This window comes from Ricinus communis, chromosome 4, assembly GCF_019578655.1.
Source record: "Ricinus communis isolate WT05 ecotype wild-type chromosome 4, ASM1957865v1, whole genome shotgun sequence".
Classification (NCBI taxonomy): domain Eukaryota; kingdom Viridiplantae; phylum Streptophyta; class Magnoliopsida; order Malpighiales; family Euphorbiaceae; genus Ricinus; species Ricinus communis.
This window is the reverse complement of record NC_063259.1, coordinates 26356350-26375187: the sequence shown is the minus strand read 5'-3', so window position 1 is coordinate 26375187 and position 18838 is coordinate 26356350. Positions and strand designations below refer to the sequence as shown.

General features: G+C 36.9%; 2 protein-coding genes across 2 annotated transcripts; one reads left to right on the top strand and one right to left on the bottom strand.

Moving 5' to 3' along the window:
* Positions 1-212: 212 nt before the first annotated feature.
* Positions 213-8735, top strand: LOC8289046 (rac-like GTP-binding protein ARAC8). Its single transcript, XM_002511393.4, has 8 exons — positions 213-657; positions 1098-1185; positions 1351-1460; positions 1568-1631; positions 5838-5902; positions 5992-6057; positions 6496-6593; positions 8411-8735. The coding sequence occupies exons 1-8, from the start codon at positions 553-555 to the stop codon at positions 8448-8450; spliced, it is 636 nt and encodes a 211-aa protein (XP_002511439.1). The 5' UTR covers positions 213-552; the 3' UTR covers positions 8451-8735.
* A 1282-nt stretch (positions 8736-10017) lies between these two features.
* On the bottom strand, positions 10018-17227 carry LOC8258101. The gene is made up of 4 exons (XM_015724328.3): positions 16407-17227; positions 15154-15525; positions 10665-15073; positions 10018-10468 (listed from the first exon to the last, which is right to left on the bottom strand). The coding sequence occupies exons 1-3, from the start codon at positions 16557-16559 to the stop codon at positions 10703-10705; spliced, it is 4896 nt and encodes a 1631-aa protein (XP_015579814.1). The 5' UTR covers positions 16560-17227; the 3' UTR covers positions 10018-10468; positions 10665-10702.
* Positions 17228-18838: the final 1611 nt, after the last annotated feature.

The window sequence follows — 18838 nt, the reverse complement described above, 5'->3', positions numbered from 1 at the left end:
GCCGTAAAATGAAAATAAAAATAAAATAATCGAATACAACAAGTGTGTCTAACTGTCCAAGTATAATTAACAGCTCAATAAAATAAAGCAAAATTAATTATCATCGTTAATAATATAATATCTCAACAAGAGATGCGCACTTCACGCGCCGTTAAAAAGTCTTGCTCCAAAGTATTTACTGCTGTAGAGAACTCCTTCAGTGTTGTGAGACTAATTGCCCAATATTTCATTGATGATGACAATATATTTTTAGAGAAGAAAAGGACCTTCAAATCAAAACCCAAAATCAAAATAATCAAAAATCGAAACTTTGAGGAAAACCCAAAGTAAAAGTAAAAGAGAGGATTTTTGATACAGTTATAAGTGAATGAGTAAGAATCATGTGATCCACCTCTAAAAAGAGCCTTAATAAATTTGTCCACCAGCAAGCCAAACCAACCCTTTTGTTATTTTTTTGTATTTTGATTCTCTAGTTTCCTCAAAAGTACCAAGACTACTAGTAATATTTAGCTTTCTTTCTTCTTAGTTTTCAATTTGGTTGTTTTTTCATCAATGGCTGCAAGTGCTTCCAGGTTCATCAAGTGTGTGACAGTAGGAGATGGTGCTGTAGGCAAAACCTGCATGCTTATTTGCTACACTAGTAACAAGTTTCCTACTGTATGTTATTTTTTCCCCTTTTCCCATCAAATGACCAATCTTTTAGTTATGGTTTATTTTAGAGTTCTTTTTTTTTTTTTTTCTTTCTTTTCTGGCGATTTCCTATGTGGTTTATTGTCTGCTTGCTTCTGGGTTTTGTTCTTTTTGACAGTTTTTCATGTTTTCTAGAGCACTAAATTTTCTTTCTTTAGATTCAAAATTTTGGTTTTGCTTATCTCCTGATAAAAGCTGTCTTTTTTGGGTTTATTTAAGATGATCATCCGGGTTTGGCTTTTTATTTTGTTTTTTTGTTTTTATTTTAGAGTTGATTCTCTTATCTATTTATCTAAATGCGGTTGCTGCTGTTTTGTTGTTTCATGCAAATAGACCAAGTGATAAATAAACGGTTAATCGTTGATTTTCTTTTGAACTGTAATTTTTTTCCTTTTTATGTTCATCAGGATTATATACCCACTGTGTTTGACAACTTCAGTGCAAATGTTGTAGTTGAAGGAACCACTGTCAACTTAGGCCTCTGGGACACAGCTGGTATGATTTATTTTATCCTTCTTTACATCTGTCTAATTGTCTAATTCTTGTAGAATTCTATCCCTAAGATTATCATAGGAATTTCTAATTAATTTTGACTGCTAAAAAGGTTTTGCTAAGATTAGGCAACTTCTTTTATACGTCTTCTGTTAATGACTTTCGTAGGACAAGAAGACTATAACAGATTAAGGCCCTTGAGCTACAGAGGGGCTGATGTCTTTGTGTTGGCTTTCTCCCTAGTAAGTCGGGCGAGCTATGAGAATGTTCTTAAGAAGGTATGCAATTTTTCCCAATTTTGATTTTAGTTTATTATTGTTATTATTTTACTTTTATGGTTCTGGCTGGCTGGATTGTCCTCATTAACACATAATTGATTGTTTAGTGGGTTCCTGAGCTTCAGCATTATGCTCCAGGAGTTCCAATAGTACTGGTCGGTACCAAATTGGGTAAGTCTACTTGCACATATTTATTTCTTTTCCAATCAGTGCCTTTCCCTATAAATATAGATATATTTTGCTGTTTATAGTTCTCTTCTTGGCAATCTTCTTGTATTAGACATGATCTTTTCGTACAGCCAGCTAAGATCTGCTTCTCATCTAGATCACTTACTTTGTAACAAGGGAATGACACGACTTTCCATCTGATTTAGTCATGACCAACAAAACCTTAATGAACACACTTAATATGACATAGAAATGTAATAACCACCTGTTCTTTCAGACTAATTTTGCTTTTCAGAAAGAGTATGTTATGACAAGGACTTCTATATATTTCAAAGTAAAGAACAATTCCACCCCCGAACCTTCTCTAGCAAATGTTTGTATCAACTTTATACATGCTTTGCAAACTTCTATTTGAATGCAGTTGTGGTTATTTTTAATTTATAGGTATTATGAAGGTGAGATGTGAAGATTAGTCTGGTGCATGGAATGAAATCCTTTATAAGAAGCTCTGGTAACTAGGAAGTAGTGTTTAGATAGTCAGAAGTTAAGAATTACATCGTAACATAGTAGGCTATAAGCCTACTATCAGTTTGCCTATTCCATATAAGCTAAAACCTGCCTGATGCAATCAAGGAACACTAGATTTAAGGATTTAATTTTTATTTTTGAAAATTCAGAATTTTCTTCTAAAATATTATTTAGGAACTTTGAATTTAATGTTATTTAGGATTTATTATTGTTATAGGAACATTTGACCCTTTTAGCTTTTATTCATGCTTTCTATCTTATTTACTATTATGTTACAGTCCTAATTACTATAAATTTTTCTCTTTGGCTGTTTAGATTTTCCTACTCTATTCAGAATTATGTCAGAATGCTAATTAGTATAGATTAATTCTCTATATAATGGTTGTAGCCTGTAAAGTATAATAAATTTTTGGTCTAATAAAATTGTGAGAGAATGGAGGTCCTACAGCAGTTGATATAAGATGCAATATGGAAAAAACAATGTTAAACTTCAATAACAAGAAGTTGTTAAGGCATCAAACTGGTTCCAATGAAGCACCAATACCCTGAGGGTTAATGTATGGTCTCGCCTGAATTTGTCCCCTTTTTTTTTTTTTTTTTTTTTTTTCTAATTTGTAAGCTTCAGACACTAGTGGATGCATTTGGGACATTGGGACTAAAAGCTTTTCTTTTTTAGAAAGGGTTCTTTTCTTTTTTGAAGAACAAGAAGGGGTCTGTTTAGATTAAATATTAAGTCAAAGTACAAAAATAGAAGAGATAGATAGGTTCTTAAGAAAACCCTAGCCACTCTAATTTTTTCTCTAGAAAGTAAACACAATAAGAGAAAGGAGAGACAAAGATGTGGAATATTTACAGAGATTAGTCTGTGTCACTGGATGATGCAGGGATTCTAGAGATTGGCAATCTTTTACCTGATGAACCAAAATCTGAGTCATTATTGTTTGTAGATGAAGGGGGCAAAGATGAAGAGCTTGAAGATGTTTTAGACTTTTTATTTAATATTTATGAATGAATGATTATCATATATATGATTCTCAAAAAAAGAAGGCTGTGCGTCTCACTTTTTTTAGAAAATGTCGTTTCCCATGGCTGTATCCATACCCGAATGTGTATCCATGTCGGTGCTTAATAGATCTGTTCAAATCTATGGATCAACAATATCATAGTATGAAACAATGCCTAGCATTAACATTATATCATTATGGCTTGGGTTCTAAACATCCGGGGTCAGATACTAAACAAGGAGTTACTGATGCAGCTAATTCTATCACAACAGCACCCCTTCAGATTAAACAACAAGCAAATCATGGATGATGCCTCTAGTTCTATCACAACACCAGCTGTTCAGATCACTAATCCAACTCTAGTCCAAACAAGGGCACTTTTCTTTTTTTGCATGCAAATGCTCCATTCCATCCTTCCAAGTTTGGTAATGGAGTCAACATTAATCTACAAGAATCTAAGAGCATTCCTAAATTGCAAGCCTTGATTGATTTTGTATGTCTTGAAAAAATAGATAATGGGAAGAAGAGGTTGAAGTTAAGTTAATAGTTTCTTTGGTACCATCCAGGAAAGTAGAGTTATCTTTCCAATTTCAAATACTGATTCTTCAATATTATAAAACTTGAGTAGAGTTCTTTTCCAACCAAAGGAGAATGAAGCAGCCAAGAAGACTAGATTTAAGGATTTAATCTTTAATTTTGAAAATTCGGAAATTTTCTATAAATTCTTAATAGGAAGTTTCAAATTTAATATTATTTAAATTTTAATTATAGTTAGAAATATTTAACCCTTTTAGTTTTTATTTAGGTTTTCCTATTTTATTTAATATTATGCTAATTAATCTAAGTTCCCTTTATAGTTTAAATTCTCCTATTTTCTTTAAAATTATGTCATGGTCCTACTCAATATAGATTTTAATTCTCTATATAATAGTTGTAGCCTCTAATGCATAGGAAAAAGTTTATTTTTGGTGTGAGAACGTATGTCCTACATCAGTGCCCCTTCCTTGAGTTTGGGAAGATGAGAAGCACTGATGTTTGCGAAAAGAAAAATGCCATTCCTGCAATGGATTAGTTAAGAAGGAAAAAGCAATTACAGTTTCCCAAGTAAGAGTTAGTTTATTAAGCTTCTGTTGTTGGGAAGACTAATGTAGAGTTTTGCTCCAAAAGGTAGGATTTCTGGAACTTATTATCTTTCAACCCTCAATGGAGGAATACATTTTCCATCACAAATTGGGGAAAACTCTCTAGTGAAGGGAGTATCATGTTTGGCAGGTTTAAATAGTAAAAAATGAGTAAATAAAAGATCAAAATTGAGGAATTTTTGAAAGATAGCTAGGTATTTCAAGGCTATGGGAGCAATTGTTTGGATACGTGTTTCAGCGTAGAGGATTCATTGCCCATATAGTTATAGCAGATAGAACAAGATACAAAATTGCTCTCAAATTATTTAATTTTTCATAGTTTGTTCATTATATAAAGCTGCATAATGCTTACAGAACCAATCATTCTTATAGCAAGTTCAATGTAATGCCATTGTAGAAAAGATAGGGATGACATGGCACTGAAAATAACAATGCAAAGAAACATTTTCTTCAATATTTCAGTATACCCAATGATCTTGAACAGATGCAGAAATGAGATACATTTTGCCAGGAGGATAGAAGGTAAAAGGAGCCAAAGCATTTAGCACTGGCTGGCACTGAAGGAAAAGGAGGAATTTTTTATTGCACTATTTCGTAGGATAGATACTCAGCTTTTTAAGTCTTGTTAGATGGTCATTAAGATCTAAAAGATTGTCAAAGGTTATCTTGCCTCTGTGTTGATAAGCAAATTATTAAAAATAATTAAGACTTTATTCATTTTTTTTCATATTTATTATCAATGAGATCCAGGAGCAATGAATTTTCTGGTGCGACGATCAGATGGTTCAAGGGCGTCTTAAACTATTGAGTTATTCTTCCATTTAACTGACTGATAAAGACCATTCTTATCAGTGAAGAGTACATGTTTAGGGTTCTTAGCAAATGAATTAGCAGTTACCAACTGTTATTTTCTTCAGGAAGATCGAGAATTTCTCCATGGTTCATGGTCTTATTTTGGTAACTATATGTGGCCATGCACTATTTATTCTTTCAAATTTCTTTCCTTCCCCTTGTTTACATTATTTTCTTAGATTTATTTCAAGGAGAATTATTATCCAACGTATTGGGGGATAAGAAACTGCAAAACTCTGCCTCCCTCATCTGTACCTCAAGTTCACAGGTTATTTAAAATCATGGCTTGCTTTCTACATTCCACTTCTTTGCTAATTGTATAATTCTCTAATGCTATTAGGTATTTCTCCAAGTGCCGTATCAAAGTAAGAACTTGTTTCTTGTAGGATGAAACTGTAGTGCCTGTTATGCATTTATGCATCTTAAACTAATACACTATGATTAAACTGATATAAAAGAACTGAGCAATTTATGCTTCCTTCCACAGCAAGTAATTTTTCACGGAAAAATTTGCATTACTGTGATGTCTAGATCTTTGTGATGGCATGGCTTCAGTTACAGAGCTGTATACATATAGCAGTTAGCCAGTGGATTTGAACCAATGACAAGGATTTTCAGTCCTTTGCCCATGTGAGGTATTTTGGATTTTTGTATCTAATGCATGGTTCAAAAATGACATGTAGATCTACGCGAGGATAAACATTATTTGGCTGATCATCCTGGATTGACACCTGTAACTACCACACAGGTGTATTTTTTATCCAATAGTAACTTGGGGTTTTCTTCTGATAATCATATAATTAGTGCGCTTAACAAGAAAAGTTCTTTCATAATCAGGGAGAGGAACTCCGCAAACAGATTGGTGCAGCATATTATGTCGAATGCAGCTCAAAAACTCAACAGGTATGTAAAAATATGGCAAGAAAGTCAATTTGTAGAGCAATTTGTAATATAATAATTAAGTTTCTACAAAGTGATATTATTGTCTGGGTGAATATCTGCCCTGGGGACAAAATAGCAATATTTCCCATAGTCTCACTCTCTGATTACATACTTCAAATCATCCTCAAAATATTCTTGTCATCTGGACCATAGCTCCCATCCTCCGTGCTTGGGTAAGGTTATGTTCCTCTATGAAAATACTATCCAGAGGCTCTGTGCTATTTAATTTGATCATTGATAGCATAATACAAACATAAACACATTGTGTGCATGCTCTCCCTTATGTGGATTTTGTGGCACATGACTAAATCAGATTATTGTCCTGTCCTCTGTTTCAGACCTATCCTGACATAGAATTTTTTCTAGATGGCTTTTGTGACTCTATTTTTGACATTGCAGAATGTGAAAGCTGTTTTTGATGCTTCTATCAAGGTGGTAATAAAACCAGCACCAAAACAAAAAGAGAAAAAGAAAAAGCCAAGTCGAGGATGCCTACTGTAAGTAACATTGTCCTTATCACTTTTAAGAGTTGCTTTATTTGAGTGCTTTGTATGTGAAATTTTCTGGCATTACATGAAATCTTCTTATCATCTTATGTTTCACTATTGCAAGTGTTCTGATCTTAAATATTGTCCATGTATTTTTCTCTTTTTTTTCTTTTGCTTCTATGATCCCTGGTGACTCTGGAACTAACCCAAAGTAAATGGAAGATTTAGATTTTTTTATGCTTGTAGTTTAAGACCACTAAGATAAGATTCAGCCCTAAACTGAGCAGAATGGAGGAAAACCACTAAGATAAGATTCAGCCCTAAACTGAGCAGAATGGAGGAAATGGATCTTAGGATTGACCCAGTATTAGGTTGCATTTAAAGGCTCAATTGAGTCGAGTTGTATGTAGTTTACAGGTGCTTTGTAGGAATTAGCTGAGGGCAAACTTAGCACAACAATAATATTGCTCCTTTATGAAAGCCTTTCTGCATAAGTCTAGAGATATGCCTCTTACTAAATGAGGAATCTTGTGCACTAGGGACACTGTTCTTTTTAAATGAAGATCAGGTGGACCTAAGAGATTAAGAGAAAGATGCACTTGCCATTCAGTCGTAGTAATGAAGGCAGATATATCTTGAAGGCACAAGTAATTGTTAAAGAGGAGCAGGTTAACACAGTAGGTTCTTATAGAATGTCTAAGTGACTATAATCATTACCAGGACATGAGAGGATGTAATTGATGGAAAAGTACTTAATACTTCATGTCCAGAGGTCTCGCTATGAGATAATTGGTTTGTGATGCGGTACAAGGTTTGAAATGAGTGGCATGAGATGGTGTTTAGTGTGGCGCTGGTATACTTCAGCAGAAGTTTTGAAGGTTGTATGACCTCCAAGACTGACAAGCTCACAGATATGGATGTGGGATTCGGGTGACGATTATGAATATGTCAATTTTTGAATATTAGGATATGAAATAGCATGAGTACCATAGATACGCAGAACTTATTTTTCTGTTTTATGCATATAGATATGTCTATAGATAAAGAAATTGATTTAGCAGGTACAAAATGAGGCAACTAGTAGTCCAAATTACATATACATTGGATACATGTTCATTTAGCAACACCTGTTTGCTAATTATTCAGATTCCTTATGTTTCAATGGTGAGAATATTGGTGTCATTCGCTCAAAATAACACTTCCTTGTGTATTAGCTTTCCTATGCCATTGAGTGTCAGGAGATTATTGACTATGTGCCTCAGGTGAGAATGGTTATAACATATTTTCATTCTGAACTGCCTATTTGCCTATTCACATTCTCCATTATAATTTAACTAATCAACTACAACAGAATCAGCAACTATTTGCAGTTTTCTTAGAAGTCCTTCAAATTACCATTGTGGAATATAAATTTGATAACAAAAGCCCGATAATTTGTGTAACCTGCAGTTTCTATAGACTAAAGATGCATTCCTCATTTCTTATCAAGTCTGGTCAGGCCAGTCTGTAATGTTTCCCCCTAGAGTGGCATAGGGAATCAGAAGAAATTATTAGAACAACTTCACTGTCGCATTATACTTTCGTTGCCCTGATGTGGTTAATGCGAGCGCTGCTCGAATTGTAGGAATATCACTAGTAGAGGAGCTCATCCCTTTCGTCATCTGTGATTTAACTCGTGCCTTTTCAGATCTTTAGGAAGATCTGCTCATCATAGTATTCAGATTCATTGCATCCCTTTCATTGTGGCCATTTTCAGAGACCATCACACGTGTAATATCTCATTCGATCATTATCTGGTCCTCTCTTGACTTGCTTTTGATTTGCAGAAATGTCTTCTGTGGGAGGAGGCTTGTGTGTCTAAGATGAAGTACATCCTCGACAGAGAATTTTCATTTGCATGTTTCAGCTGGGCAAATATATTACTGAAGGATTCTTTGAGCCTGTCTGGCTCCTGTGATTTTGATTTATGAAAGCAATGTTTTTTCCAATTGCAGTGCAACTTCTGATGAATGTCACGCCCTCCGTGGCAGTTCACAGTTTCTAATTTTTATGTTATACTAACAGTTGGAAAAGTTTATTTTGCTTATCCTTGTATAATACTAGCCTACATGTATGTATTTGATTTTTGAAGCTCAGACACCAATTTCACAAGTTCTGTAGGTGTGCTCGTTTTGACCACAGTGCCATTGATATTTTGGTCTACCTTCTGTCTTGTCTTCTGGTTAGCAAGCTCTTGATCGCATGCTGTTCTCCTGGGCATATACATATCCCGTGACCACTGATTTTGACTTGCATTTTTCTTCTAACTTGTAAAGCTAAGGAGATATCCAAAGATGGTTTCAATTATTTTATAATATAATTAGGGATAATAGCTATGCAAGGCTTATCTATCATGAGGAGAACCAAATAATTGTCCTATTGAATGCCATTTGAACCTTGGTTAAAATGGAATAATAGCACAATCAATGTGTGGCAAGTCCATTACTAATTTCGCTAATCTCACAACCTAATGAGCTGAAAAAAGAAAAAGAAAATCTCAGGTGCGATGAAAGGGTAAACATGCAATGCAATATCACTTGATGAGATTGAGGGTGTCCATAGTCCATCCAACAACCCATCTTCCCTTCAAGCAAAAGACGCCATGATCAACAACAGATAACCTTTTAAAATTATCCAAGTGGCTCGTGAACAAATTAAGCTGGCACGTACAAACCGAAATAGCTATCATTCACCTACCTATCTGTATGTGAAATTCATATTCCACTAGTAATATATCTAATAGTTGCATGTTTGAAATTTCAACCAAAAAATACATTCACATTTAAACACTTCAATATAATAATTATAATTCCGAATACAATCAATCTTTGCCTCAGGTTTCACATCTTTTTATCAATTTATCCTCCGTGTACAGTTTGCTCGCATAACTATCAACCTTGGTCCAAACTATGAATTGAAATAAAGATATGATCGACATGACTTCCTTAACAGATCCAGTCCCAGTACTTCGCCAAATAGAGGAAACCACATAAACAAACTGAAATACATATTGTCAACAAAGATTTGTAAACCCAAAAAAGTTAAAAAAAAAGCTCTCTAGAAAATCAAGCAGTCAGACCACCAGGATGAGCAGAAGGATTACTCATCTTTAAAGTGAGTTCACCTGACGAGTTAACCCAAGCATGCATGTAGAACACTGATTTCAAAAGATGATAGCAGATGTTACACAACTGCAAAACATAGGGGACCAAGGGCAGGACAATTCATAACACAAATCTTAGTTGAATGCTTTCTCTAACATCAGTAGCAAACCAGGTGAAAATTTTCCGTTTAGCAAACAATCTACAGCGGGTTATTCAATAAATACATAAAGATTAGCAAACAACAGCAACCATAGCAACTAAGCTATATGACAGAACAAGGAAAGCTCAAGTACCAAAATTCGCTGACCACTCTGCTTATATATGTGATTAAAATAGAGAAAAAACGATAAATTAACAACAAAGCACATACAAAAGGGCTCTGTTCAAAGCAGTCACTAACCCAACCTCCATTGCGGAATGGTTGGAGAAGGAAGGATGATTTTGGTCCAACAGTATATATTGCAGATGCACTGAATAAGAGTATAGGCACCAATTTTTCCAATGTTTGGGCAACATGCTTTTCAACAGTTAAGATATCTACAAAGGGAAAAGTGAACTGCAGCTGCCCAGTACAAATTCCTACCAGCTTGAAGACCCCGGACAGATTCCTTAAAGATACAATTGGAACAGTGAAAGGGTGGGGGTCGGAGACTGAACAACATCAAATAACTCACTTACCACCCATCCTTTAAGAGCACAAGTTAGATGACAGATCCTAGGAATTGCCAACGCCCGTTGGAACTGAAATTGAAAAGCATCATGAAAGCACAACCATAAGTGTTAGGAAACATTTATCTATTCAAGCAGAAAAGAACGCAATTGTATTGATGATAGATAAATAAATAAATAAATACAGGGAAAGAGTAGTTCATACATCAAATTTCACAGTGAACAAAAAAGAAAAGCTGCACAAAGTATACCACATGCTAAAACTTACAGGCTTCACAGATCAGCAAGCAGCACCATTGAGCATCTCTAGTGCCATGATGAATGCTTATAATTTTCCCACCCTCCATCTGGTTCCTTCCTCTTTAATACACTGCCTCCTGCAACTTGATATATCCTTGATTGCTCCTCCACAAGAGACTGTGAACTGGCAACAGACAATTGCCTTGATGCAAGAGAAGATGTTTCATCTTTCCCCTCTATGTCCGGACCTAGAGGCCCTGCATTTAGGTCTAGTCCCTGCTGTCCCCATTTCCTACTGCTCTCAGCACTGGTGTTGTTACTATCAGCAACGCTAACAACGAAGGGTCTTGAGTAATGGGATTGGACTGCACCTGCAGGTGCTAGTACTTGAGAAGGCATAGCAGGAAAGCAAAGCCTACTGCCAGCTGATGCATCAACATAACTTGTTGAGCCACCAGGAAATGTCGCCGAAGGTAGAGGAAAGCTGGTTCCAAAAGGAAAGACGGGGTACTGGAAAGGTGTAGATGTAAATGGCACAGCTGGGGAAGATGATAAGACTGAGCCCCGGAAGATATCAGGACTAAAAGGTGTGTTGGCAGTAGGAGTCAACATCCTTTGAGGTCCACCAGGCGCAACCACTGGAAAAGGCTGCTCTCCTCTGCCAGGTAAGATAGGCTGGATTGTAACAGCAGGGTAGGGATGACCCGGTGAAAACCATGAAGAGAAGTTCCCCATTTCAACATTGTTAATTCGAAGGGCAGAAACAGGCGGCAAATGGGATGGTACGCTGTTCCTTGTGTGCTGGCCAAATGAAGATGGTTCCCCACTCACCTCATCAACAAGAGGCCCATCATTCAAATCAAAGTTCCTGCGGACACTCACCTCTCCATTAAGAATACCACTTGAAGGTGATTTGACAGGGTGAAGCTGCACGTCCAGCCTACGACCATTGCTTGTTAAGTGATTGCCGATATCAGCAAGCTCATCCACTCTATTTAAATCAAGATCAAGTCCACCGGAGCTCCGAACAGGTGCAGAACCCAGTGGTTCATCATGCGAAAGATCACAGTTACCCTGTGCTGTACTTTGACAAGCCATATCCTCAAAGATTCTTTCATCAGGAACATTTAAGTCAATATCTAATGGAGGACGACTGGGCTTGGCAGCTGGCACATCAGGAAGAGAGATAATAGTATTACTTACTGGTGTCTCCAGTGATTTTCTAGGTTCAGCTGGCCGAAATGCACTTGTGGCTGCTGATCCCTTCCAACCAAGTTCTCCCCTACTCTTCAGTAAATCCTCTGGAGGGATAAAGGGCCTTTTTGCAGCTGAAGCTACTGTAATTGAAGCAGGAAGACCACCGGAAGCAGAAGAAACAGATAAAGGCAAAGGGCTTACTAATTGAACACTAGTTGAGCATTCTGGAGTTATCAAGTTATTTAGTTCCCCAAATCTCCCATCATCACCATTAAAACCTTCATTCAAATCAAATTCCACTTTTGCTTCCATATCTGACTCCACTACAGCAGATGGAACAGCAACATCCACAGCTGCTGATGTACACTCCTCAGCTTCATCAGCTTCAGTGCCAACCAACTTCGATCCCTTAGACCTTGATTGCTGTTCAGATTCTTGAACAGCTTCTGGTGAGACCTCGTGAGGAGGCACTGGGCCGCCAACATGCTGTTCTTTAACCTGACTACCTTCTAGACTCTCCATGCAATCATTCTTTTGGTTGGCAACAGCTGAGCCAATATTGCTTTCCTTTTCAGTTTTTTGTACTCCCAGAGACTGACTGCCGCCTTCAGTTTTAACAGTGTTTTCACCCTTCACCTCACTAACACTTCCAGAAACCATGTCATCGCCTGATTCAGAATGTTGCAACACTTCCCTGCCGTTTGTGCTGCCTGAAAGCATCATAGCAGCTGGTTTCTGCTCTGCCTGCACAGAACTTTTCAATTCATTAATCATTTTTTTCTTCTTCTCACTGTTAATCTCCATAGATGGTAAAGGAGATGGTCGAACGGCAGCTTCAGTCCCCACCACTGCTAAACGATCAACCTTCTCTTCATTTTCGAAAGAGTTGCATAACTCTTCTTTGGCATCAGATAGGCCACAGGCATTCAGCTTTCCACGCACCTTTTCCTCCCATGTTCCTGTCCCCCCACCATCAACTGTCTTATCTACCGCACTTGCAGAGGGCAAAGCCAATGAAGTGCCTACCGATGTTTCTTCTGACTTCACATTGCTTTCTATGCAGGGTTCAGCAACTTGCTGCGCATCCATAATGGAAGAATTCAAATGTGCATTGTGATCCCCTGTTGGTTGTTCATGAGATATTAAAATGGGTTTGTCTTCTGTGTTCATCACCAGTGAATTACTCAAAATAGTAGTCCCCTTCTCATGTTCATCATCAACAGACTGACCCCGGTTTAGAGCAAGACTATCAATTGGAGATGATTTCATTCTCAGATCAGTGCTTGTGTAAGAGTGCTCAGGAACAGTGACATTTCTTTGGGGAGAAGGACTTGGTGAAGCCATATCTGATTTAGACATCTCGCCAGCAGCTACACTAGCAAGCAGGTTCATTCCAACATCATCTCCAACAGACATCGATGCATTTGCTTCAGAGTACTTCACACAACTTTCAATCAAAGCATTTATGGAGCTGAAAGACGCTTCATGCAATTTCCCAGATTTACGTTCATTTCCGGATGATGAGGAAGCAGCTTTAGGAATTTCTATTAATTTCCTAGTGTCATCACCAGTCCTAGAGTTATCTTCATCAGGCACAGTAGCAGGAGATCCATCTCCCTCATCAGACCCAGTCAGAAACTCTTTGGAATCATTGCTTTGCCATGACTCATTATTGACATCAGAGACAGTATTAGCTCGATAAACATCATTCTTTTCCTTCAAGTCATGCTTTTCTGAAAGGACAGGAGAAGAAGCTCTGCTATTCATGACTGAAGGGTCTTCAAATGAACCTCCACTGCCACTTCTTGCAGGACTACGGCCTCTGTTGGACAGTTTAACAATCAATTTATGATTATTCCCCTCTGCCACAGGAACATCAACTGCCTTCTCACATGTCAAACTGGACAGTGGTAATTTTTCTGAACCTGGATTTCTATGTGAGGAAGAGTTCCTGCTTGACCCAATTTCCTTTTGAACCCCAGATGAAGTATGTCCTGGGAAACCATTCGCTGATTTCCGATGCCGAGAAGAACCACCAATGATTTTATTTGCAGTCATTGAAATGGCAGTAGAGCTCCTCGCATCCTCCTTCCCAGAATACCCCCCAGTTTTGCCATGGTCACTGGAGCAAGATTGACTATTGTTGGGGGATTGACTGGAACTGCTGCTTTTCTCGTCTCCAGCCACTGTAAGTGGAGGTTCAGACCCACCATTAACACCAGTATTTCGGGGCTGTCCATCTTTTATATTATTACCCACTGATGCAGAAGATGGTGCTGATTTCAAGGAACCTGGAGATGCAGATGTAGACTTGGTTGCAGTCTCACCCTGGACAAGCTTGACAGGAGTATTTTTTGAAGCAGAGATTTGTGCAGCTGAACTCTTCATTGCAACCTCGGAGGATGCACTCAAATGTCTGTTCCCACCATGTGAAACTTCTGGAAGACGAGGCCTTGCAGCCCATGAAACAGCCTGGTTAGAACCAGACTTCGCATCCATTTCAGCTTCAACACGTTTTTTCCATGTGTCAACTAAGCTCCTTGCTTTCTTCTGAATTTCTAAATTCTTATGAGTGCGCAGATGATTCACCGACTTACCAATATTGCACATTTGTAAAGCGTGAAGATTTACAGGGAGTTTGTCAAGAGCGCGAAGTAAGACGAAGAGAAATTCCTCAATGGACTTATCGCCATCCTTGGGAACAATAACATCACCAATCTTCCCTTTATGTACCTCCTGCAGCCATTCATCAAATACCGGCAAGCCCCTAAGCTGCACGAATCGGGTAAGGCAGTCGAACTTATCAGTGGCTGCAACCACACTAGCTAGTACTGATCGGCCAACTAAGTCTATCTTTTTATCATTTCTCTCAGGCAGCATTAGCTGCACTAATTTCTCAACACCTTCAGAATCTATGAGCCCCCCTTTTTCTGTGAACTTAGAAATCTCAGATCTCCAACTGCTTTCTGTTCTCAATTGAATAGAGTCGCTATCGTCCATTTTTGAAGGGCGTTCCTTTTTAACAGGTTCAGAGCCCTGATCTCCTCTTTCCCTTTTCTTTCCCTTAACTTGAGAAGGAAAGGAAGAGGCACTGTTATGCAAACTATCTGAACCTGATTTTAAGTGTGATGCTGATGTCGGACCGTTCATTGGCTTCGGAGAACGCCCACCTGGCTGCACTGTAGCATTCATTTCTATGCGTGTCTTATACAATAATTTATCTACTTCTTCTTGTCGTTCCTGTGAAAAAGAAGAAATATCAAATATTCAAAAGGATCAATCATCCTAGACAAACTGCAAGAAGTAGATATAGGACATACATGAATATAATCCTGATCAGTTAGCCACCACAAACACTTGTTTGTAATGTCGTAAACTCGCCGGCAAACAAAAGAGGAAATCCCTGATGGAAGTTCAACACCTTTAGCAAGGAATGCAACTTTACACGGATGGAGTAATGATGCAGCAGGAATCTCATCCTTATGAAAAGAATAAAATACTTCGTTTGGCGCAGCTTCCAATAGGATGCCTTTGCCAAGCTTTACTTCAGCAGGTCGATAAAGCCAATTCACACATAACTTTAACTGATTCTCTTTACCGGTAGCCAGCCAACGAATTATTCCAATGAAAGGAGGGGAGTTCTGTGGTGGTTTAAAAAGTGCACAATCTCCAACACTGATCCTGCGTCCGTCCTATTTAAATAAAACAGAGAACCTCAATGAACTACTGCTTGATTTATATGAAAAGAAACCAATAATTAATGACCTCACGTCCGCATTAGTACACAAAATAAACTGCTCTAGGAATTCTTGAACCCAAGAATTAAGAATAATAAGTAATGGTTTCAAGATAACAGATGGATCATTATGATCAGTACAGTGAGTTTAATGCTTGTTCATGCAATTCCAATGCCAGGGCTCATTGTCATGTTTATTTATGGTGCAGCTCTAAATGAATTATGAACTACTGAAAGATAATACCAAACTTTAAAGATGCAATAATATGTGATGAACTTCAATATATACAATTGCACATAAAAAGATAGAAAAAAGATCCATGGACTTGTATTCCTGTACCCTTGGAGTGAATGGCAATTTAGTAACCATCAAAATGCCTTCCAAAAATAGTGGTTACAATCTAAACCCAGCAAAACCTATTCAACGACAGCATAAGAATCAATCACTAACCACAGCAGAACGACGATTGATCAAGAGATCACTTGTCTATTCCAGTTTCAAAATTCAGCCCATTTCCTTCAAATCCTATATAAAACGAGTCCCCCCACAAACAATTCGTCAAAATCACATTCACTTCCGCACAAAAATTTTCCCCAAACCAACTCAATACAAGCCAAACGGTATTCCACCTATTACAACCAAAATCACCAATCCATCTTCAAATTAACCAAACCAAAATCAAGCCCGTTTCACCTCAATCACCTAAATCCCCACCCCAAAAAAAAAAAAAAAAAAAAAAAACCTAATTCACCCCTTCAAAAATCCCTTCATCGACCAACAAAAACAAATCAGAAAAAGGAAAGGTAGAACTGCAAAACAAAAAACAAAAGCAGTACCTTGAAAAATGAATCATTAGCTGGAGACAACAATGAATTAGAGGAAGAAACATCACAAGAAGCAGCTACAACACCAACAACAGAATTCCCACGGGTGGGTTCTGTCCACATGTGCCGGCCCTTTTTCCTTTCTTCATATACCCGCCCATGCATAGCCTTCTTGCATTTTCCCTTAAGACTACCATCAATCCTTTCTTCTGCACTTTCTTTCTAACAATTAACCCTAGATCCACATAAAAAAACTTCCTTTTTCACCATTCAATACCACTATCGAAAACCCTAAAACTATTTCACGCTTTTTTCCCCAATTGGAGTTACAATCCCTAATCCTCAGATTTCACAATTGACCGATCCAACTCAACCTATGATTCCTCCAATTAAAAAAAAAATAACCAAAAACTATCGATCTAGAGAGAGAAAAATCGATAATTTTCTTAGGGAGAGAAAGAGATGAGAGAGACGGCAAAAAAATGAAAAAACAAAAAAAAATTGGGGGGGGCGGGGGAAAGGAGCGTACTTGGGTACTTCGGAAGAGCAGAGAAATGTGGGCAGATCGGGCAGGAGACGGGCAGAGAAAGATGGTAGAGTCACCTAGCTGTGAGTGAGGTGACATAAAGAATGGATATCATGTCAGAATATGACTGGACTAGATTGGGTGATTAAGTTTTGTTGACCAACTCGAAAAGGTAAGTTGGTTGACTTTGATTTTGTTACGTGGGGCAATTTGTTTAATGGAGGACACGATAGAGTTACCAAGGTGGGTTTGGTTGGGTTTACAGAAAAGGGGTAGAAATGTAAATTTGAGTTTTGGGCAGAGTCACATGTGGGCATATGATGGAGAAGTTAAGGTTGTCCTTACTTGTTCCAACACACACATTGGTAAAGTAAAGAAAGGGATGATGTAAATGTTCTGTTTCTGGCATGAAAATGATTTTTCAGGGTTCTTTTCTTTTGCTTGAGTAAGCATCACCCAATTTTCTCTTCCCTCTCTTTTTAATTTTCTTGTCTGTTTTTGTCTTACAATGTTGAGTCCTTAGGCTGATGTGTATTGGACTCACTCTCTTTCTTAGCAAAGCCTTTGTATTGACAAGTGGAACAATTATATAGGAGAATCATTAGGCCCAAAACGTGACCTATCCTAATTCATTAGAGACCCAACAAAAACAAAATTACCCATCAGCACACCCCTAAAGAGTAACCTATAAACATGAAAAGTAGAAAAGTTAGTACCCCATGGGTTGTAACAATTTCCTCAAAAGAGATTACAGTTGAAAAATGCAAAAGCCCTATTGGGATTACACAAACAATTGAGGTAAAGGTTAATAGCCAATGAAAGTGAAAGATGGAGTAGAGGTAGAGGTTAATAGCCAATTCATCTGTTGCACAATTCACATCATTTATGTATGTTTTCTCCATCCAGGATAAAATAAAAGTCTAAGAATAAGATAAAAGTAGGATGTTATAAAGTAAATGAAAGTAAGGATTTAAAATATAGAGTGGAGTTTTTAATTTCACTTAGTTAGGAAATAAATGGATAGTAAATGAAGGTTTTATAAGCTAATTTAGAATTTTTTAAACTATAACATCTTCAACCCATCAATTTGGTAGGTTGAAATGTGAAGGGTTTTGAAAGTTTTCAAAGACCTTTAAAAACTTTACATTTTAAATAATATTTTCTTTTCAAACAAAAATTGGAGATTCTAAAACCTTGAAAAACTTTCGTCCAAACGGGATATTATAATCAAACTAGAGTTAGAAATTGAAGAATAATCATCTTTACAATTTGAAGAATCAGTTTAACGTCAGATTCAATGATAACTAGTCCTCGCTCTTAATCCAGCTAAGTGCTTCCTATGTTCAAAAGTGTCTCTCAATTGTTATGAACAAGCCAAAAATGAATCATCAATGACTCTTTCAATACAGTCTTTACTAATATTGTTCAATGTTGAAAACTATTGTATTGACATTGATTTTAACTTACTAACGATCTGACTTTTGCCGATGTTGTTGGGCAACATTATTCTCATTATCACATTGAGTATAACATTGTGTTTGGTTGAAATCCATAAGATTTATGTGAATTAATTTATAAATCTAAAGTTTATGTACTTTGAATGAAGTGAAAGTTAATTTAGAATTCTACATATTCAAATTTGTATAAAATTGGTTGTAGTTAAGCTAAATTCTATCAAAATAGGAAGAATTTGCAAATAAGTTTTACATTAGTTTATCAATATATTCTATAATACTAAAATATCTCCATCAATTTTATTATTTATGTTTTATTTCCTCTCTCATGTATTTTTATTAAATGAAATAAATTTTTTAATGGATTTCAACCAAACATAGCATAAGACTCTTTTATTACTATATTTTATTGATGATATGAGTTATAAAAGCACAAATTCCACTTGATATGATTTCTTTCATTT

Excerpts from the sequence above, each read along its gene's own strand:
- LOC8289046 (XM_002511393.4), top strand. The coding sequence starts at position 553 with ATGGCTGCAAGTGCTTCCAGGTTCATCAAGTGTGTGACAGTAGGAGAT. Across the intron at positions 5,903-5,991 it reads CACCTGTAACTACCACACAG|GGAGAGGAACTCCGCAAACA; the intron begins GTGTATTTTTTA and ends TTTCATAATCAG. Across the intron at positions 6,058-6,495 it reads GCAGCTCAAAAACTCAACAG|AATGTGAAAGCTGTTTTTGA; the intron begins GTATGTAAAAAT and ends TTGACATTGCAG.
- LOC8258101 (XM_015724328.3), bottom strand. The coding sequence starts at position 16,559 with ATGCATGGGCGGGTATATGAAGAAAGGAAAAAGGGCCGGCACATGTGG. Across the intron at positions 15,526-16,406 it reads CTAATGATTCATTTTTCAAG|GACGGACGCAGGATCAGTGT; the intron begins GTACTGCTTTTG and ends TTATTTAAATAG. Across the intron at positions 15,074-15,153 it reads CTGATCAGGATTATATTCAT|GAACGACAAGAAGAAGTAGA; the intron begins GTATGTCCTATA and ends TCTTTTTCACAG.